The 20117-nt window shown below is 46.4% G+C and overlaps 3 protein-coding genes across 3 annotated transcripts; 1 reads left to right on the top strand and 2 right to left on the bottom strand.

Annotated features, from left to right (window-relative positions):
- Window positions 1-551: 551 nt before the first annotated feature.
- urp1 (urotensin-related peptide 1) lies at window positions 552-9275 on the bottom strand. The gene is made up of 6 exons (XM_015351631.2): window positions 8567-9275; window positions 4252-4704; window positions 2921-3058; window positions 2381-2421; window positions 1458-1563; window positions 552-720 (listed from the first exon to the last, which is right to left on the bottom strand). Exons 2-6 carry the CDS (start codon window positions 4430-4432, stop codon window positions 689-691), a joined length of 498 nt encoding a protein of 165 aa, XP_015207117.2. The 5' UTR covers window positions 4433-4704; window positions 8567-9275; the 3' UTR covers window positions 552-688.
- On the top strand, window positions 7747-14715 carry c1galt1c1 (C1GALT1-specific chaperone 1). Its single transcript, XM_015351630.2, has 2 exons — window positions 7747-7888; window positions 10418-14715. The coding sequence occupies exon 2, from the start codon at window positions 10428-10430 to the stop codon at window positions 11376-11378; it is 951 nt and encodes a 316-aa protein (XP_015207116.1). The 5' UTR covers window positions 7747-7888; window positions 10418-10427; the 3' UTR covers window positions 11379-14715.
- A 463-nt stretch (window positions 14716-15178) lies between these two features.
- Window positions 15179-19400, bottom strand: mcts1 (MCTS1 re-initiation and release factor). Its single transcript, XM_006632904.3, has 6 exons — window positions 19234-19400; window positions 18562-18714; window positions 17826-17923; window positions 17038-17171; window positions 16193-16260; window positions 15179-15419 (listed from the first exon to the last, which is right to left on the bottom strand). The coding sequence occupies exons 1-6, from the start codon at window positions 19242-19244 to the stop codon at window positions 15338-15340; spliced, it is 546 nt and encodes a 181-aa protein (XP_006632967.1). The 5' UTR covers window positions 19245-19400; the 3' UTR covers window positions 15179-15337.
- Between the last annotated feature and the right edge of the window lie 717 nt (window positions 19401-20117).

Here is a 20117-nt window from a genome sequence, read left to right as displayed (position 1 = left end):
ATTTCCGACATAAAACTGCGCCTACAAAATAATGAAATTCTGTCAAAGGCAGAATGTCGGGGTGTGGCGCGGAATACGAGATACTGAACCAATTTTTATATTTGGAGCAATACTGCCACCCCGTGGGCAAATGGTGTTTATTCATTAAACCGGAGTTGAACTGACTTCGAGCGCCGCTGCATCTGCGTTTCAAACGGTGAACGTCGAGAGAAACACTTCTAAAACCGTGTACCGATTTAGCTGTTTATTAAACTGCTGTCTTATGTGACATCCTATATTTTGTTTGGTAATAGGCCAACCACCAGAGCTGGTTTATTAGAGAACAAACGTGTTCTCTTCATTGCTTCGATACAGAAGCCTAATTTTAAAATGACACCAAGAAAAAGAGAGATTTCAGAACATTATTTTGGTCGTTTTGCACCTTACTGTGTAAAGATTTGCATTTGTATTGCATTTAAAACCAGTCAGTTGCAATAAGCAGCCAGTTTCGCCTGGCTTAGAAAACGTCGTATTTTACTTTATTTATTTATTATAATAAGTCCTCTGTACAAAATTATTTACACATTCTCTGAGGCTGCGAGTTGAATCTTTAATGTGACCATACAGGGGACTCGGGAGAGGGGGAGGGGGTGTGGGGACCGTGTTTGTCCAATTTAGTCCTGTCCTCTTCCACGGCCGGCGGAAACCTTCAGTTCGTCACGCAGTACTTCCAGAAACAGGCTGAAACAAGAAGAGGGGAAGTTCTCGAATACACACTGGCTGCCATTCAGAGGTGAAAGGTGAAGAGAGATGGTTTGATGAAGCAATTTCTCTAGTGCCTTTGTCTTGGATCTCATTAGGGGGCACTTGTGTCTGCTGCCCCATTTCTGCCCTGTCACAGGTGGATGTGAGCTGGGCCATCGGGCGGAGATGGAGCTGCAGGGTCCTTTCAGTGGAGCTCGGACAGCACTCACAACCCAGCCAGCCCAAGTCTACATGAGAGGACGAAGCTGCAGCACAGGGGTGGATGGCATTACATCTGCACCCAGTAAGCCACAGCAGCCTCTCCTGCGCAGCTCTGGTTGGCTGAAGCCCACCGGCCCCCAGCGGTGATCTACCAGCTGAGCACAAACACTTTGGGATTCCCAGGTTCCCAATCTGATGGGACAGCCAAGCCATTACATTCTTTTAAGGCCCCACCAGTACTCTGTATAGGTGTCTTCACTAGTTGAGCCACTAGGGGGCGGCCAGGCAGACATATTTATTAACACCTGGGATAGGGAACTAGGGTGCAGTGCTTATCTGGTTTTCTGCAGAACCTATTAATTAAAAGGTGCAGGAGCAGTCACTGGGAGACTTGATCTGCCTTCCAGTGTATTAATCCCTAACCCGAATGGCTGGCTCTGCCCTGGCCCTGAGAAAGACCAGTGCACATGTGCCCTTGCTGCTTCACCCCGCCACCCGGGCTGTGTCCTCACCTCTCTTGTCCGTTTTCTGCGGGTTCTGCTCAGACCTGAAGAGGCTGTGTGTGCGCAGCCTGTCCAGAGCCGCCAGTTTCAACACTGCTGCCTTCACGTCTTCCACCTGGGAGCCCCGCCGACGCACAGAAACAGAAGGACAGAGAGTCACGGGAGTCAGGCTGCCTGTTTTTCCCAGCAGGGGTATTAGATCAGGCAAGGACTTGAGCTCCGCTGGACCCAGCCCTGGCCCTGGAGGAACACCGTGTCGGCTGGTTGTCATTCCAGCTGAGCTCTACATCCGCTCTGCTAACTGACGACTTCATTCATCTGCACGCTTGTTAAGGCTTCTATCTAATTTCCTAAAATCTATGACTTCAAGGGCACTGTTTCAGACAACTTCAGCACCCAAGACTCCACACAGCCTCTCTGCAGCTTGTGGGCTGCTATTCCGAATGAACAGCTCCTACCGATCATGAAGAACAGACACAGATCAGAGTGACACTATCAGACATGTCCACAGCAGGTGGGTCACTGAATCACACACGCACACTTTAACCTTTTTTTTCCCTTCTGCAGAGGTCCAGTTGCTTACATTTCAGGCCAAAATCTTGAAAGAGAGCCCATTTGTCCTTCTAAGTGCTGAAAACAAATTTACAGATACACCCGATACAGAAAACCGTAATCAATTAGTCTGATATTATGACCCAAAAATCTGAGGACGGTGTTTCTTCAGGTCAGCGGCTGGTAAACACTGTTTTTCACAGCAGATTTAAACTATTACAGAATGATGTCACAAAGAGACAGATTATCAGTCCAAAAAATCCTATACCTCTTCTTCTGTACAGCACAATGGAATTGTAATCAACAGTTTTAAACAGTCTCATCATAAGTTCCATCATCATCATTATTATTAACTGTTCAAGAAATGTACCAGTTCTTACCACGTTGTTGAGCTTTTCCTGTTGGATAGAATCTTTAGTGCCTGAAATGAAAGGAAATAAGAGTTTGATTTGATCCTGCCCATTTTATTTTTAAATATCTTCAGCTACCATCTTTTTTCTCTGTTTGATAAAGTTTCAACGTGCATCCTTGAATGCATGCTGGAGTATGATGTTTGAGGCGATGATTACTGTTGTTTTGTAGAACACCGGTTCTGGCTGCAGCCACATTTTCCCCTTTAGAGCAACGCTTCCCAGTCCTGCTCTTCATGTGTGACATTCAGTTACACAGTTGAACAAATAATGGTAATTGTAGGATTGATCCGAAATGTTTAATCATTTTCCGCCCTTACAAAGTTTCAGTTTTCAAGTTACATATGAATAGGTACAGGTTCATTTAAAAGAGAGGAGAACAATTCAAAACTGTCTGATTAGTAAAGTATTAGTTAGCTCTTCTGGATTTTGGTTCAATAGGCATGAACGGCGCTGGAACCCGAGTGTCTGGTGTGTCTGGAGTGTCTGGAGTGAGGAGCTCCTGCTCACCTTTCAGCCTGCTCATCGTGTCCTGTCCCTGCGGCAGGAGGAGAGGGTAGAGACCCTTCATCTGCCCTCTGCTCTCTCCCAGAGATCCTCCTGTGCCTTCTGCCTCCTCGATGTCTGCAGCCACCCTCTGGAACATATCTGCCAAACAAGAGCATGCCTGGAGCCCCTCACAGCATCGCAGCAAGCAGGGCAGTGCGACCAAGAACCGGCACCGCCTCACCCTCTGACCTCTCTTCCCTTCATAAACACAGTCGAGCTGAGATTCAGGTCAGACGCTTGTCAGAATGAGACATGGCAGCAATCGTTGGCTTCATATGACTTCACATTCACCATCCTTCACTCCTAGAACATTTTATCTCAAGACTGACAAGGGCAGACAGCAAATGATTGGAGCCTGGAGGCAGGAATGAATTATGACCATCCCTTTTCGCAGCATACTCACAGCTCGAGGGAAGCTGAAGGGAATAGAAGCTGGTCAGTCACTTAGTTCTATGATGATTGATAACAAACCTGGTATGCATTCACATGGATCCCTGTAAACGTCTGTTCACCATATTTAATCTCTCTCCTTGTGGAAATTTACCACAGTCACATCTCTTTCCTATGTCTTCCTATGGGATGCATCATGATGTACCGCTGTGATTTACATTCTGACTGTCTCACACTGCACGTTAGCTGGTTTTATGCCACAGCAACCTTTCATGTGGCCATACCTCTTAATACACTAAAGCTTTGCACCACAGTGGGTCCCAATATACAGAAATACAGGTGCACATGCAGCTGAGCAAGCCCATGTCCAGTACATCTGACAATGCTTGGTCAAACACATATCCCATCTCTGCATTAATTTGTGTTTCTGTTTGCTTTTTTAAAAATAAAGCAGTAAATGCAAGTTCAATAGCTTCTTCAATGTGCTTTAATCGTGTAATACCCCCTAATTTGTATTGTGTTGCTAAGTTGTCTTAGTAATATGTATGCATATCTGAGATATAAAAGTCAGTCCAGTGGAGCTCAATTCTCGGTTTTAGGTAAGTGCAAAAGTGACCTTTCTGTGCTTAAGTGCTAAGTCGCAAACCACTCTTCAGTCTAGAAATCAAGTTTTCTAAGAGCCTGCACAAACCCTGACAAAAAAAACTTTGCACCCCTTTGCACTGTTCGGGAGTAAAGCAGTTAAAAGTTCAGCAGACTTAAACTCAACAAACCTGAACAAACCCCTCTGTGTGGTAAACTCACATAGCAGGGCTAAAGTTTTTAGAGTCGGCTTCTGAAATGTGGAAAAAAAGAACAGGTGCCCGCTGTTCAATGGAGCACCTGCAGTTCATCATGCCTACCTGCCTGCGGCACCAGACTGGCTCCTGAGTACAGCGGAAAAGCCTGGCAGCAACTGGCAGACAACAGGACAACAGCTGTGTAGACCAAAGCCCAGGACTGCATGATCGTGCCTCGGGTGTTGAGGTCAGTTCTGCTCCCCTGCGACTGGAGACGCCTCACTTTTATATCTTCCAGGGCCATCCATCACAGGGGGATCGATATTTTATCATGTCACCTCAGCATGGCTCTAATGGTTTTGACGTGATAGGTCCCTCGTCATTTTTGTCATTAGCAGGTTGCTGTCAATTTAAATCTCCCCTATCACTGCCTGTGCAGAGCGCCTTCACAAATGTTGACTCGCAGCTGCCTCAGTGAAGTCATGTTGGCTCCTTCTTCTTGCGGGACGGGTTCCGAACCCTGCGCACTGCCCTGTTTCCCCCGCGTCGCCGATAAGCCCCCTCGCTCAGCTCGGTCTGTCGATCACACAAACAAAATGTTTGAAAAGAATGTTGTCCCTTCCCTGTCTCTGTAACCTGCAGAATTCAGCTTCTGTACCCACATGCCAGGGCTCCACATTAACGAGCCACTCTTGTGCACGTTTAACCTTGCAGGAACCCAAACCGTCCTGCACAGCCTAAACTGTAAAAGAGCAAAGTCTTTTAATCGGCATCGCAGCAAACTCATCCACTGTGACACTGCTTAATAGTGAACCTCATTAAGGACGACTGTGACACTGGTTAACAGTGAACCCATTAAGGACAGTGCATGAGCTTCTGTTCAGAAGGTGAGAACTGGTCATCAAAAGAGATGCTATGAGACCATCTGCTATACGAGCTAAGATGCTGTAACCTGAGGTCTTAAATACTACTTTCTACACCAATAAATGGTACCATAAACATGAGCCCAGGTTGCAGCAATCAAAGCCAGAGGTAGAACTCCGTGTTTCCCAGGACAAAATCCAGTGGCAACAGGAGCTGCTACATCATGCACAGAGGGTGGAGGTCCATGCTCCGTTCTGCCCTCTCCTCCTGCTGGAGTGGAGTGAGGCTGCAGGCCCTGTTGTCTTAGCCAGCCTCAGTATCTTATTCTTTGACCGTGGGCAGCTGTGGCATATTCTCACTGGTGCACTAGGTCTTCTGGCTGGAGTTTGCATGTCCTCCCTGTGCTTGTGTGGGTGTGTTCCAGTTTCCTCCCACCTGCCACCCAGCAAAGACAGGCAGGTGAGGTGTAACTGGCTTTCCTGCGAAGGCTTGACTTCCTGGTGATCCATCTCCAGGTCTCAGATGGCATTTCATTGGACCACGGCTGGGCACCTTGATCAGCTTCCATTTGCAGACCTCAAATACATGTATAATAACTTTATTTATTTCATTTGTTTATATTTTAAGGCTTAAATAATAATAATTAATAATAATTGCTTACACTTATATAGCGCTTTTCTGGACACTCCACTCAAAGCGCTTTACAGGTAATGGGGACTCCCCTCCACCACCACCAATGTGCAGCATCCACCTGGATGATGCGACGGCAGCCATAGTGCGCCAGAACACTCACCACACATCAGCCATCAGTGGGGAGGAGAGCAGAGTAATGTAGCCAATTCATAGAGGGGGATTATTAGGAGGCCATGATTAGTAAGGGCCAATTGGAAATTTGGCCAGGACACCGGGGTTACACCCCTACTCTTTTCGAGAAGCGCCCTGGGATTTTTTTTTACCACAGAGAGTCAGGACCTCGGTTTTACGTCTCATCCGAAGGACGGCGCCTGTTTACAGTATAGTGTCCCCGTCACTATACTGGGGCATTAGGACCCACATGGACCGCAGGATGAGCGCCCCCTGCTGGCCCCAATAACACCTCTTCCAGCAGCAGCCTTAGTTTTTCCCAGGCAGTCTCCCATCCAGGTACTGACCAGGCTCACACCTGCTTAGCTTCAGTGGGTTGCCAGTTGTGAGTTGCAGGGTGATATGGCTGCTAAATGTGTTGTAAGTCATGTATCTCACTCTCAGTTTCGTACTTTTTTCTCCTCTTCACTAACAACTCAGATCCAGGGCAGCCAGTCTGCTTCGCTATGTGATCACTGATGCTTTGGCAAAACAAGCATTGAATGCAAGGAGCAAAGCCCTTTCGCGCGCTCTTGGTGATGGTGTGGCTGAGGCACTGCGCTGGGCTTTTAGATCGAGTTACAGGGGCTCTTTGTCAAGATGAAAGGTTTTTAATCGAACTGGGGAGAAACATTAGAAAGAGCTGGAACTTTGCTGGTTGTGATGGATGAGGGTGTCAAAATGTCTGTGGTGCTGCTGTTAAAGACAGCCGGTGCTGCTGCACTCTCTTGCTGGCCGGGCCGTATCTGATGAAGAATAGTATCTAAACATAGAACTAGTTAACAGAAGATGTATTTCTCAGTCTGGGGAAAAGTACTTACAGCATATTGAGTCCTGACAGAGCTGTGGGGCGGAATCGTTCTACACCGTATTTGCAGTCTTTTATGACCCTTCTAATTGATTTTTTTTTATATATTTTTGTTGCTTCCTTCCGATTGATCAAATATGACTTTTTGTTACTCTTTCACTTTCTTGTTTTCGGAAACAAGCATCACCTTCGCAGCCAAGTCACGGTTTGGTGTCTTGTGTCTTGCTCTAGCACACGAATGATTTGATTTTGCTCCAGCAAAGAGATGCGGCAGGAATCTAACACTGAAGGTCAAGCATCAGGCAAGCAAAACCAAAGAACTCCGCGATGAGCGCTCATGACAGTATTTTGTTGTTTTATAAAGATCGATCTTACCAACAAAATACAGTATATTTACTGAACCCAGCACAAGATGGCCCAAGCATGATTTAGTATTTGGAACTAGTTTTGAAGTACAATGTTTATTTTACTTGCAACCTAAGCTGACATTTAACCAGTTGATTAGATAACAAATGCTTTTAATTCCTGCATCCACTTTTAGTAGTATGTATGTGTTGATATGAAACAATGACATGACAGACTTCACATAGTATGGACTACCACTTCCAAAAGCAATGAAAAAAACGTTGTTGTTTTTCCTTTCCTTGCCCTTTATTGACTATTTCAATAGTCTACAATTTCACTTTCAGATAGAAGGTGAAAACAAGTGCTGAAATAAAATATAAAGCATTATATTCGGATTGTTGAGGTATGTCAGCTAAAAAGAACCTATAAACGAACAAAATAATCTCATGTAGTTCAGGTGGGGAGCTGCATCAGCATGCGTAGGCTGGAAAGGAACAAGTAACAGGTTTATTCCCTGCTGAAAAGAGAAGAAAGAAAACACAACGTTTCGGCCTTGGAGCCTTCTTCGTGTGGTGCGTTCTGAACCAAACCTGTGTTCAGGAAGTAGACGCCCGCTGTGTATACTGGGTTATTTGCAATGCACACATACGGGCTGCGTATTTAACGCATTTTCGTTTTAGAAAAGAAGTAAAACAGACTTCTTCGACTCGCAAATTGTGTGCTGATCTTGACGCACACCCGCTCGGCCCCGCGCCGCTCTGACGTCACGCGCTCTTTCGCAAGCGGAAGTGCCCGGGGCACGTCACTGAGCTAATAACATGAGAGCAGGAAGGATACAACCAGGCAGTTTGTGAGAAATCACTTTTTCCTACCGTGTGCAGCAAACGAAAATAAAAAAAGGTAAGCTCATGATCTGCAGAATAAAAAAAAAAAAGGCGCTAATGTTTCTGTCGTAACCCGACGATTGAGGGGTTGCGGCCGGATCTGATTTCCCGACGGCACAGGTAGCTCTTCGGCAGTGTTTTTCAGTGTTGCAGCCGCACAGGCAAACTTAGATGTTACTGCGCCGAGTGTGCTTCGAGTTTAATCATTCACCGGGATCAAGCTCGTCCTCCAGACCGGAGGCGCTGCTTTATTCCGTGTTACTTGCTCGGCCAGCTGGTCAAGCTGCCGCTGTCGGTGCAGTTCGGTCTCATTTTGGTTTGCTCCTGCCGAGTTCTCCGGAGTCGATTATGTTCAGACAGCATCCAGATAAGGTCGGGGATATAAGCATTGTCCCCGTACTCGGCAGCAGGGTTATAGCCCCTAATACTGTACGTTTGTCACAGGGATCACGGCTAACCTTCTTCAAAAACCTCCCCGTGGCAAAACTCGCACTTGATTCCGAAATCTCTCACTCCTGGCTCCGGATTAGTAAATGTTCAGTCTGTTTTGAAGATGTGTGTGTGTGTATATATGTATACAACTTTGTCAGTAAACCTAACGAAGCGCATATATCGCTCTTGATCAGCTAGTGACTAACGCTGGGAAATGGGGGGTGTCGATAAGGCTGGGGAGGGTTAAACTTCTTGAGTTTACCTGAAGTTTCAGGAGGGCTGAGGGAGAAGAGCTTCTCTGTCTTCTTTAAAACAGCTGATCTGTTGTGTTACGTAGCCTTTGTCATGCTGGGTTGTGTCTTGCGGGAGGCCGATTGCATTCCTGCGGATTCAGTCGATCCGACAACGGGTTTAAGGTTCACGGTCTCTTATTTACCAGCACTTTCGCTCCAAACCAAGTGTTTGGAGCGAAAAAATGGCTTCCCGCTGCAATAAGCTTCTTACATACTGTAGCCCCAGATGATCTTGTCCTTAATGGTCTGTTTCGGCCTGCGTTTTAATAATGTGGTGTGGCTGATATGGATTTAGATTTTGTCTCGTACAGTTTTCCGTAATTGTGCTTAGTCCCCGGGAACGCGCTGTGATGTGGAAAACATCAATTACAGCGACCGCCACAGATAGGCTTCAACTCTCCCTGGGCGTGTTGAGATCAATTGAAAATGAAATGAAGGCTGTGTTTTTGAAGTATCGTATAATTTAGCGTGTTCATCGCGCCACTGTCTTCGTGTGGACAGTGACCTTTCGGGAAGCTCTCCACCTGAAATCCATCTTCATGGATTGTCAGTGCTGACACCTGGTGTCTCCGATCCGGTTCGTAGAGGGTCTTCTGGGGTTTTCGTCCCAGTCCAGCTCTTGGTTACACAGCCGGTGTGTTTAAATAACTGCCGGATATTCATATTTCTGTTCCCGACTCTAGCGTGTTTCATGGGTAGCTGTACCGCACGTTTCATGACGTGTATGTTTCGAGCAGCGGTAAAAAGACTTTAATCCTATAAGTCTCCAGCCGAGAAGGAAATGAGTTTGCTTGTTTAATGACCTGCCCAGCTTAGAGCAAGAGCCAGAAGATGCCAGACCCCGTGAGTTCTCTGTCCTGGGCACGCTTTACAGTTTTAAAAACTACTGCCTCACCCAGCGCATTATAGTATAGAAATGGGGGGGTCGGTTAGGCCAATCCAGACGCCTGGGTAGTTAGTAGCTCAGTGACACAAGGGTCTCATCCAGGTGTTTCTTGCTAGAAGCCAGGCTATCGGCTTCAACAGCTTGGCTGAGTGGCTTTGTTCCACACTCCCCCCACTCTTTGTGGAAAGAAGACCAAGCTGTCCTCACGCCAGGAGTCCAGACTGTCCTGGTCCAGGGCACGCTCCACCCACTTTTTCCCGAGACACTGGGACCCCATCCAGAGTCCATATTTGCACAGGATAAGCAAAAAAGTTAACTGGCTTCCGGATCATTTGTGTGTTTAAGAAATTACGCTGGGTGCAAGGTTCACCTGTAGTCTTCTCTTTCCTGGGAAGTTGCTCCTCCTGTTTATATGGCCTCATTGTCTCCAGATCAGCGTGGCTTTTAGGGGTGACAGGTGAGAAGATTCTGCACTGGATATTGAGAGCCAGGGTACGTAGGTGAGGTGTCGATGAGAAGAGCACCTGTTTGCTGCTTGTCTGAGGGTGATCTGTCCTCTCTGTCACACGCAGAGGTTAAACAAAAGGCAGGAGTCCCCCGTCCTACACAAAGCTTCTGAATCCCTCTGAGCAACCCTCAGCATGTAAGAATGAAGGGGTCTCTGCGCACCTACAGCAACAACACTCTGCTGCATTTAGCACTGCAGAGATGGCATCGTTCTTAATCAAGCAGAGGTTCTTCAGGTCTGACCAAGCCCACATTCCTTTAACTTGATTCAAGTATTGTCTTTCATTAAGGGGATTAAGCTGCTTTTCCCAGAACCGCACTGTGTGGGTTTTGAGCTGCTCGGGTTCGAAGGGGAGCCCGGCGGGGGTTTCTCTGGCTCACGCCTGCGTGGCTGTCCCGCGTCACTGGTGCTCTTCTCCTGCTGCAGGTTGCTCAGCATGCTTTCGGAGGGCGGATCCTTCGTCAAGGGCATGGTGATGGGGGGCCTGTTCTGCGCGGTGGTCTCGGTCATCGGGAACTTCAGCGCGGGGCCCCAGCCCTCTCCCGAGCTGCACCTGCACCATCACGTCAAGGCCCCCACCAAGGAGGAGCTCCTGAAGCTGAGCGAGGCCAAGAGGCGGGAGCTGGCCCAGCGAGTCCGCGTGTTCTGCGCCATCTTGGTCCAGCCCAGGTACCTGCAGCAGTGGGTGGCGGCCAAAGAGACCTGGAGCAAGCACTGCGACAAGGCCAAGTTCTACAGCTCGGAGTCGGTGAAGGCGCTGGAGTCCGTGGACCTGGCCGAGAAGGACGACTGGATGAAGATGAGGAAGGCCCTGAAGCATGCCTACGAGCACGGCAAGGAGTACAGCTGGTTCCTGCTGGCCGAGCCCAGCACCTTCACCGTCATCGAGAACCTCAAGTACCTGGTGCTCAACAAGGACCCCGAGCAGCCGTTCTACCTGGGGCGCACGGTGAGGTCCGGCGAGCTGGAGTACGTGGAGTACAACAGCGGGATCGTCCTGAGCGCGGAGGCCCTGCGGCGGCTGCTGGGGGCCTTCGACGACCCCAGCAAGTGCCCCGAGCAGGGCCGCGCCATCTGGAAGGTGAGCGAGGAGAAAGAGCTGGCCGCGTGCCTGAAGTACACGGGCGTGTTTGCGGAGAACGCCGAGGACGCCCAGGGGAGGGAGCTGTTTCACAGGAAGGCCGTGGGCGCGCTCATCGAGGAGGCCCTGGCCCAGAAGTCCGGAGAGACGATCGGCAAGTTGTCGGACCTGGCCATCTCCTTCAGCTCGGTGCCCCCCAATCAGATGCACGTCATGATGTTCGGCGTGTACCGGCTGCGTCCGTACGGGCACACGTTCCACGACTCGCTGATATTTCTGCCTCCAGAGGGCTCCGACAATGACTGAGCGGCGCCAACCTGTGGGGTCACAGGTGAACGGGCCAGACTTCAGCGGAAAAGTTTATTTTTGAATCTAAGTTTATGTATTTATACACGAGACGTACACACATGCCTCATTATTTTATTTTTGGGTTTCTGGGATCACCTCTCTTCTGTAAAAGGGAGGCAGCTTCTGTAAAAAGAAGCAGCTTTAAAATGGAGGGAATTAAGTCTCGGGGATGAATTTAATTTAAACTGGAAAGCAAATTAGATCTTCTGGGTTGTGGTGGGGGTGTTGTACAATGATGTGAGTAAGGGTTTGTGGGCTCAGTGCAGGGCCTCTTCTGCTTGGCGTCTTCTTGGGGATTCTTTTGTGCAGTTTTTGATTTTAGTGTCCTGTTCAGTTTTATTCCATTAACGTACAAGAAAACCTGCCAGAAAGACACCAGTGGGGCACAGTTGATCCACCAATTTATTTATTCCCTTAGCATTTCAGCAGGGTGTTCCTTTGTTCCTCCTGCTGCGCTTTGCCAGAGTAGCTGTGCAGTGTGGCGAAGTGTGGAAAGAGACTGGCTTGTGATCCATACTCAAGAGAGATGAAGCAGATTCACAGGAAAGAGAACTTCACAGCTGCCTCTTGGGTTTTGGAACGTTCCAGCTCCTCAAGGAGTTTGCCGTGTTTTCACTTAGCTTTCCTGTGATTTTGATGATCTTTGCTAAACATTCTGTTTGCTTTGGCTGTCCTGCACTGCAATTTATGAAGCACCTGATTCTCAAGAAATACATGGCCTGTAGATTTAATTCTGACGCCCTTTAGCTGTGGAAGAAGGGCTTCAGATTGAGCCCTCATGCCTCACATTTGCACGTGTTGCAGGTTCCTACTGGATAAAATTCCATGATTCTAGAAACAAAATGCACAGTGAATCCTTACTTGTTCACTTAAGCCTCCAGCAGGGTTGCAGGGGCTACTGGGGTGCGGAGGGACATCAAGTCATGACTTGGAATTGTACCATTTTATCTTAACCAGTCATGAGCACTGGAGTACCAGACTCTCTTGGAGAAAGAAAAGTTTTTTTTTTTTTTAGCATTAAAAGCAAAACCAAATGCAGCAGCTTTAGAAACTGAGCATGCTTGGAATGTCAAGTGGGAGTGTTTTCTAATTCAGAGGTCCTGTAGAGCCGGAGTGTCCAGTCCTGGTGCTGGAGGGCCAGCGTGTCTGCAGGTATCTGGTCTCTAATGCCATGGTGCCTGTAGAGCTGGGGCCAGCTGCTCAATGGTTCCAGCTGAGCTCGGCTGGAAAGAGAACCTGCAGACACACTGTCTGCCCGGGGCTGGCTGGGTCACTCCGGCTTCAGAGTATTGCACACCTCAAGAGTGACAACACTTCTTGTGCCTTGTGGTTATTGCAGTCGGGTACTGAGGATACTTCAAGGTACTGGAGAAAAGTAGACCTTTTATTGTTTAATATTCCGCTCTGCCACGCCACCCACATTTCCTGTCCTTTTTGTGCAATAGTATTGGGCTGGGGAGATCGGACCTGGAACTGAAAGAGTGTGTAGAGACACTTCAGCACACAGCCTGTGGCAGAGAATTGTGCAGCTGTGTCCTCAGGAGCTCTGAGCTACTGTGCACCAGGACGTTAGACCAGACTGGCACCGAAGGTTTATCTTGGGATGTTCCTGATGCTGTTGCTGGAAAAACAGTGCAGAACGCTTCTCCTAACTTGCACTTGAAGTCGTGTTTATTTTAGAGCAGGATCTTATCCCAGAAAGGAAAGAGTTCCTCCTGCAGTTTTGGTCAAGTCATGCATGTTGCAGGCAGTAGGAGCTTGCGCTGAGTGTGCACTGTGTGAGCTGGATTCGAACCTGTGCACCCCATCTGCAGCTCTGTTCTCCAAGTACGCTCTGCCGTTGGCTGACCCCGAGCCCATGAACACGCGGCAGGTGAACGGTGCGGCACTGGAACGGTATTGGAGGATGCAGAAAGGGACTCTTCTACAATATCATGACCAAAAGACAGCGGAACACGGTGTCTTCTCTTCACCTCGCCGTCGGCCGTTGCCCGTGAGTGGAGGGGAAAGTCGATTCCCTCCCACTGTCCCATCATCAGAAAGCCACTTGCTCCTGGTCCGGATCAGGGCATCCCAGGACATGTCTCACCTTGCGCCCTGTGCTTCTGGGACTAGCTTGTGGAAGAGGAGCCAGGCCAGAGCAGGGGGGATGCACACAGGGAGCCTTTTGGGACGCCAGGTAACCTAGCCACCAGGTGCTTGGGAGGTGGGAAGACACACTTGGAGAATTCCCTGCCTCCAAACGGAATCGAACACGAGATCAAAGAGCTTTGAGGCCACAGTGCCACTCTGCCTGCTGCCTGGAAGTCATTGAATTTTTTGTACAATACGATGCTTGTTAAAACAATCTGTACTGATGTGAATGAGCAATGATGTTGATCGATAAGCAGAAGAGCAGCAGTTGTGATCTTTGCAATGTGCTGCATTTGCTAAACTGTCCATTAAAGAACACAGACATATGTTGGTTTTTAGCGAACATTGTGACAATGTGAAGTTGTGAACATCGGGCTTTCACATACGTAATTATGGTTAAATAATTGAGTGTACTGCATACCAGGTTACAGGTACGAATTCCGGCATGTCCATTTTGAGTGTTAAAATGAAAAGCCAGGTTTAGTTTGGATTCTGTTACTATATCATGCTATCAGTTCTCTGGACCCTTTCACTGAGGAAAAAATAACATTCTATAGATGTATGTCTACAAAAAATATATTTAATACATATCAATGTCCCACTGAATCAGCAATACACCTGTATCATTTTAAGTCTCATCCATAGTACGATAACATTTTCCTGTTGTATAATACAACATATTTGTGACACTATGCTCAGCTTTTCTAACGTTTTGAAAGTAAGACCAAGACATTTTCCTGTAATTTTCATGTCTTAAGAACAGCTGCCCTCATCTTAAAAGTCCTGAAGCATATTTGTGTATATTTTTTTACTGACATTTGACTTGCTGCACAAAGTCTCTAAGACTTTTTGAAGTCTAGCTTTATTGAAAAAGGAAGGAATATCTTATCTTAATTGGACGTGAGCTCTATTAAAATGTTTCGTAAGTTGTAAAATAAACCTGATATTACTGTTAAATAAATATTTTTGCATAAGACATACTTTTCTACTAGCTTTTTGGATAAATGAAAATACAAAGTCAAGATTCTCTGGACTGTTTGTAGTTTGTCAATGTACGTCTGTGACTGAATATTGCTGTAAATAAAACAAAAAGTGATTTCAAAACTGATTTGAATATGAAACATTAAAAATGTTTGGTTTTTACTTGCTTAAACATTGAGAACTTGTGCTGGTTTTCATTTTGTTCAGGTTTAAGTCCGATTTAATCCAGTTTCTGTACAATCCTCAGGCAATAAAAACCAACAGACAGTTCATGCCTTATAACTTACACATGGTAAACGAGCTTTAGCACAGCTGGCTCTCCACTGCCAGAGCTAGGCCTTAATACTTGTCCAGCTGTCTTTACATGCACAGCATAGTGCTGGAGGCTTGGCCAATAATTCATTTCAGTCATTCTGATTTGAATTGAAGCCAGTCAGTTAAAGTTTCCAGTAACTGCAACAATTAACCAACACAACACACAACGGCAATTGTTAAGTCCTATAAGCCTTGTAAAAGCTGAGTCTGGCAAATAATTAACTCAAGACTGCATTTATTTTAAGCAACCTTAAACGGTATCCACATCAATAATCGCCCCTCTTTCCTGACAAAGAAGTAGAGCATGGAAGAACACCTCAAAAGAGAAAAAGCATACAAAGCTATTTTATTGTGCAACATCATGAAAGCAAGGTTTTTCAAAGGTTTAACAATCCATCCCTATAGACTGTACATCATCGTGGACTGTAGGACATCCTCTGGTGTTCCAGGCACTCTCTGTTCACTAACACACAGCCCACAGGTGAGTTTCACTTGTATGTCTTCATGTGCCACAGCCCGTCGTTAAGGTAATGGATATTTTCAATCCCTATACCCTTGTTCACTTTCTCACTGCAGAGAAAAGAGAAGAAAAAATGCAGCTTTTCGAAACAGAATCACAACACATGCAGAGGCAAGACAGACTAGAAAAAAAGAAGATAAAAGACTAAGTATCTAGGACTTGCAGTGTCAGGAAAATACGGCGTTTCTTACTTTTTCCAAAACTTGCTTCAGAGTCACTAACTCAGACTCCAAGTTAAAACGGACAGCTGTATTTCACTCTACCTCAGACAGCACTATTGTAAAATACGTAGGCGTGATTATCATTTATGCTCCCTTGCTTTGTGTAATGTGAGATGTCAAAGCAATAACGACTGTGAGGAAGAGATCAGCGATCCCGACTACTGGAATTGCTGCCTTCCTGGTGCAGAATCCTTTCAAATTCCAGCTGATCTCACACAGCACGTCTGCCTGTAGACCCTAGCCTGCTGTTGCCTGTGCTCGCTCCAACAGCGAGCAACCATGGGGTTAATACCTGACTGGTCGACTTCCACCTCAGACGAGGTGTCTTAAGAGTTGCTGCTTCATCCAGTTAAAATTAAAACACCACATTCCAACCAGGATGAATGAGCACCTGCAGTGGCACCCACCTGCACGCACACATGAGCGCCCTCGTATTCGTTTTCTGATGGTGAAGCTATCTGGTATGCAACCCAGAATCCTGTAATTGTTATCTCATAGGAAAACATGGCCCAGAGAAGCCTACGAAAAGCATGCCACTGGGATACAAGGAAAACTCCAATGAAATCTCGGTTAAATGTAAGTGAATTAGGTTGAGTACTTACATGTTATCAGCCGACATTTTCATCACTCCAACACAGAGGGCATGTTGCTTTCCTTCTGCCATTATAGCCTACATACCTCACTTAAGGAAACCACAGACATTGCAGTAACCAGGTACAAGCTACACCACGATGCATTCCTTTTTAACCTGCTGTGCTTTGTTCTTGCTCTTTCATGCCCTACCCTGAAGTGACCAAGGCAGGGATTCTAAAAACAGGTTTTCCCGCTTGTCTGAGATTGGCCTGGCAGGTTAGAAAGAACATGTTGGTAAATCAGTAGCCAATGTACAAAATAAAACAAAAAAAAAGTGCTTTCAATTGATGTCGAACACCTAAAAATAATAATTACACTAACTTCTGGCTTTACAAAACCGTCTCCTTTTCTTCTGTCAAAATTGTGTATATCCATAAAAAACACCCCAATAAAGAATCAGAATAAATATAAAAAACACACAAGAATAAGTGGTGATCCGAATAACAGATGTATGAGAAGTTAAGCTCAAGGTTTACAGGACTGGATATGTAAGAGTTTTTATATTGGCAACTTTTAAGCATTTTTATCCTCCTGATAAATTTGTGAGCTGAAACAAAGCAGGGATTCCAGTCTGCTCCCGTTGTGCTCTAGCTATGTACTTTGTCCAGGAGGTTGGTGGTGTTGGAGCCTCGAGTGGTTTGCCATCACTGTTCGCTCACTCTGCAAACCCCCGGGTCTATGTCCTGTACTGGCTTCAAGGATCCGCCACAGAGTGCCGGGCCAAGGGCACAGTCAGGGACAGGTGGGAATACAGGCCCCTTCTTTCTGATCGGGCACTATTTCCATTATGTAGGACACAACACTCCAAGGATACAACTACCTTGTCAGCTTCTGCAGGGTACAGCTTGGCTCCAGGGGACGTCAGCCCTGGGCACATGATGTTGGCTCCGCTCAGGACAAATTTAATGGCTCCTTTATCTACTTGCTGGTGTGGAAGAATAAAGGGATCTAAGAGAGCAAGGTAAACACAAAAGCACTCAGGTTAATATCCTCCACCCAGCAGTCAAATATGTAATTTGATGAAGGATGAGAAAAACAAACTATGGATCTTGTTTGCTACCATGAGATTAACTGACTATAGACCATTTCATTCAATATTATTTATCCATTCATTTTCGAACTGCTTCTTCCAATTCAGGGTGGTGGGGGAGCCAGAGCCTATCCCAGCCAGCCATGACTGCTGGGCAGGATACAGCCTGGGCAGGACGCCAGTCCATCTCAGGGCACTCACAGACACAAACGCAGACGCGTACTCCCACCAGGGCCCAGCGCTGTGATGCTACCCATAAATTCCAACCACTGCGCCACCATGCCACCCATGAAATACTTATATTAAATAGAAACAACATTGGATATAAAGACGAAACAGGAAGGAATGAAGAGAACAAGTAGGAAACGCATCACTGTCAGGAACACTTAAAGATCACAAAAAAGTCATGAAAGAGCAGACTGACTGAAAATGCAGAATTAAGAGCCACGTTCAAATCTTCAGTCTTCTCACCCTACATACAGCTCTGGAACTGCTCTGCTATCACATTACAAACAAACAACACCGGCCGTTTTCCTCTGAAGCCGTGAGAAAAGGAGCAGCCAAGAGCTTACATTTATGAAGCAGTCTCAGTGTGGGGTAGAACGGGCCCTCTCTCTGCCTGAAGAACAGCAGCTCCCCGTTCACAGTCAGGATTTCAATGTGCTCGTGGCTGCAAACGATCGAAACACCAAGTTCACGCAGCTGCACCCCACAAAGCGTCCCCTCATCGATCCGCACTGGTGCGGCCGGGTCCACGGCGCCCCTACGGCGCTCTCTTCCAACTGCTCACAGCCTGCTCGGTTCTCAGGCCTGCGAGTCTGCCTTCACGCTGGCAAGAGAGCTCCTGCAGCTGGCTGTGTCGGGGCAGGGAGTGCCATGGGGCAGGGGGCCTGCAGCCTCACAGACACCCTGAGAGAGAACTGGGCTGGGCACATAACTGCCAAGTCCACAGACCCGTCAGAGTGTGAGCAATTAAAAGAAAACCCGCATGCCTTTATTGGGTTTGCAGATGTGCTAACCTGCAGTAAGCAATACCTCTTTGCCTTCTGAAGCCTTCCCTGCATGATCCTTAAGCAAACTTTCAGTTCCCTTTCAAAACAGCAGAAGGCAACTAGGCTTTCTGCTTATCAGGCGTTGTCAGTCTAAGACAGATATATTACAGAAGTCACAGACAGCCAATCTTAATCTAAAAGGTGGTAAAACCTGTTTCTTTATCTCTTCCCCATGTTAGCTAAGATGCCCAAATCTGCTGGTTCTAGAGAGAATTAGACCACAATGAACACAGGGGTTCTCAGGTATGCGGATTACCATCGGACGATTTTGACAGGATCTTTTTTCGGCATGATCTGATTAAGCCATGAATCGATGTCAGGAAACTGCTCCAACAGCTGGTTCTTTATGCCTTTGATGACAGACGTCTTCAGCTGTATGCAATTGGAAACATTTTCCTTCTCGTCAAACCTGGAATGAGATTACAAAGAGGGGTTCAAAGCTGTGCGGTAAAATATGGGGGTAAGTGGCTCTACATCAGGAGGGCAAACCGCACCTTCTCAAGTCCCGGGGTAGCCTAGCTTGGAGAGTTGGATCTATGTAACATTAAAGTCTTATTTCGTTTTAAGAAAACAAGAATCCTGTATGACGGTAATAGAAAGCTGAGATAAAATGGATTTAAACAAAATATACTGTCTTCCTTAGAAACTCCCGTGCTTTGAAATGCGAGAAAAGATTTAGTCTCATCATAACACAAAAACATATGTAATTCAAGAAAATCTACTACAATGTAACACGTAACAGCGCATAGACAGAAGACTTTTACATATTTTTAAAAACACTACATAGGTGCAAGACAGTATTTTAAAAAAAGAACACTTGAAAGGCATAGAGACTATTATTAAAATGTTTCTGGACGTCACTGGCTCAGACCAACGGCTGCAAATTGAGACACAGACAAATCACTGCCAAAGAAACAAAACACCCAACTTTTTAAACATCCTCGGTCGTCACCCCTGCTGAATAAGCGAATTCTAACTGAAGCTCCTGGGCACGCAGTCTTCAGTAAATCATGTAAGTATAATTCAGTCTCCACGCTTGTTCTCAGTGTACCGCACACACAAGCTCTTCACGATTTTTACAGCAGAAGAGCTACGACTGCGCGACAGCGTCGATCGGTTTACGGCACCCGGCTTCTACCATAGAGTTCAGTTTCGGTTTCTAGAGGGATTTCCTTTTAGGGCATGTGTTCCTGTCTCACACCTCTTGTCCAGAGTTGGATCCCGCCGTGGGAGTCGTTTGTGTTGAAGTCTTTATGTTATCAACCCCTTGGCTATTAGTGAGTGCGTTTGTTTGGTTTCAGTAGCCCGAAGACATGCTGTCTGACACTTATTTAAAGTGTCTTCCGTCGGCGATGCGATGCACTGGGGTCCAGTCCGGTCTGTATCCTGCCTTGCAGGAAAATGTCTGGATGAATCCTGTATAATTAATCAAAGACTGAAACATTACAAAATACATACACAACTAATCAAACTATAATACAACCTACGTTATAGCAGCTCCGGTCGCAGAGCTAAGAGCAAACTAAGTACACTGGACAAAAGCGTCTAGCATGTATACCCTGTATTTTATTTATGTAAATACTTTTCAAAAATGATTTTTTTTTTTATCTGGTAAACAACATGCTATTGAGAAGTTGTGTGGTTGGTCTGCTCATTGTGTTGCTGAGAACTAATTTGCACTTATCTAATGATAGTAACCAACCTCTCTTTGTCCTGTTCTCCATTTGTGCCTTACCCACGGACTATCTTTTCGCCTATCATATGGTTCAAATGTGGTGTCATTTCTGCTTCAACGTCATAATTACAATTACA

The sequence above is a fragment of the Lepisosteus oculatus genome, chromosome 8 (assembly GCF_040954835.1).
Source record: "Lepisosteus oculatus isolate fLepOcu1 chromosome 8, fLepOcu1.hap2, whole genome shotgun sequence".
Classification (NCBI taxonomy): domain Eukaryota; kingdom Metazoa; phylum Chordata; class Actinopteri; order Semionotiformes; family Lepisosteidae; genus Lepisosteus; species Lepisosteus oculatus.
This window is presented reverse-complemented; position numbering and strand designations above follow the sequence as displayed.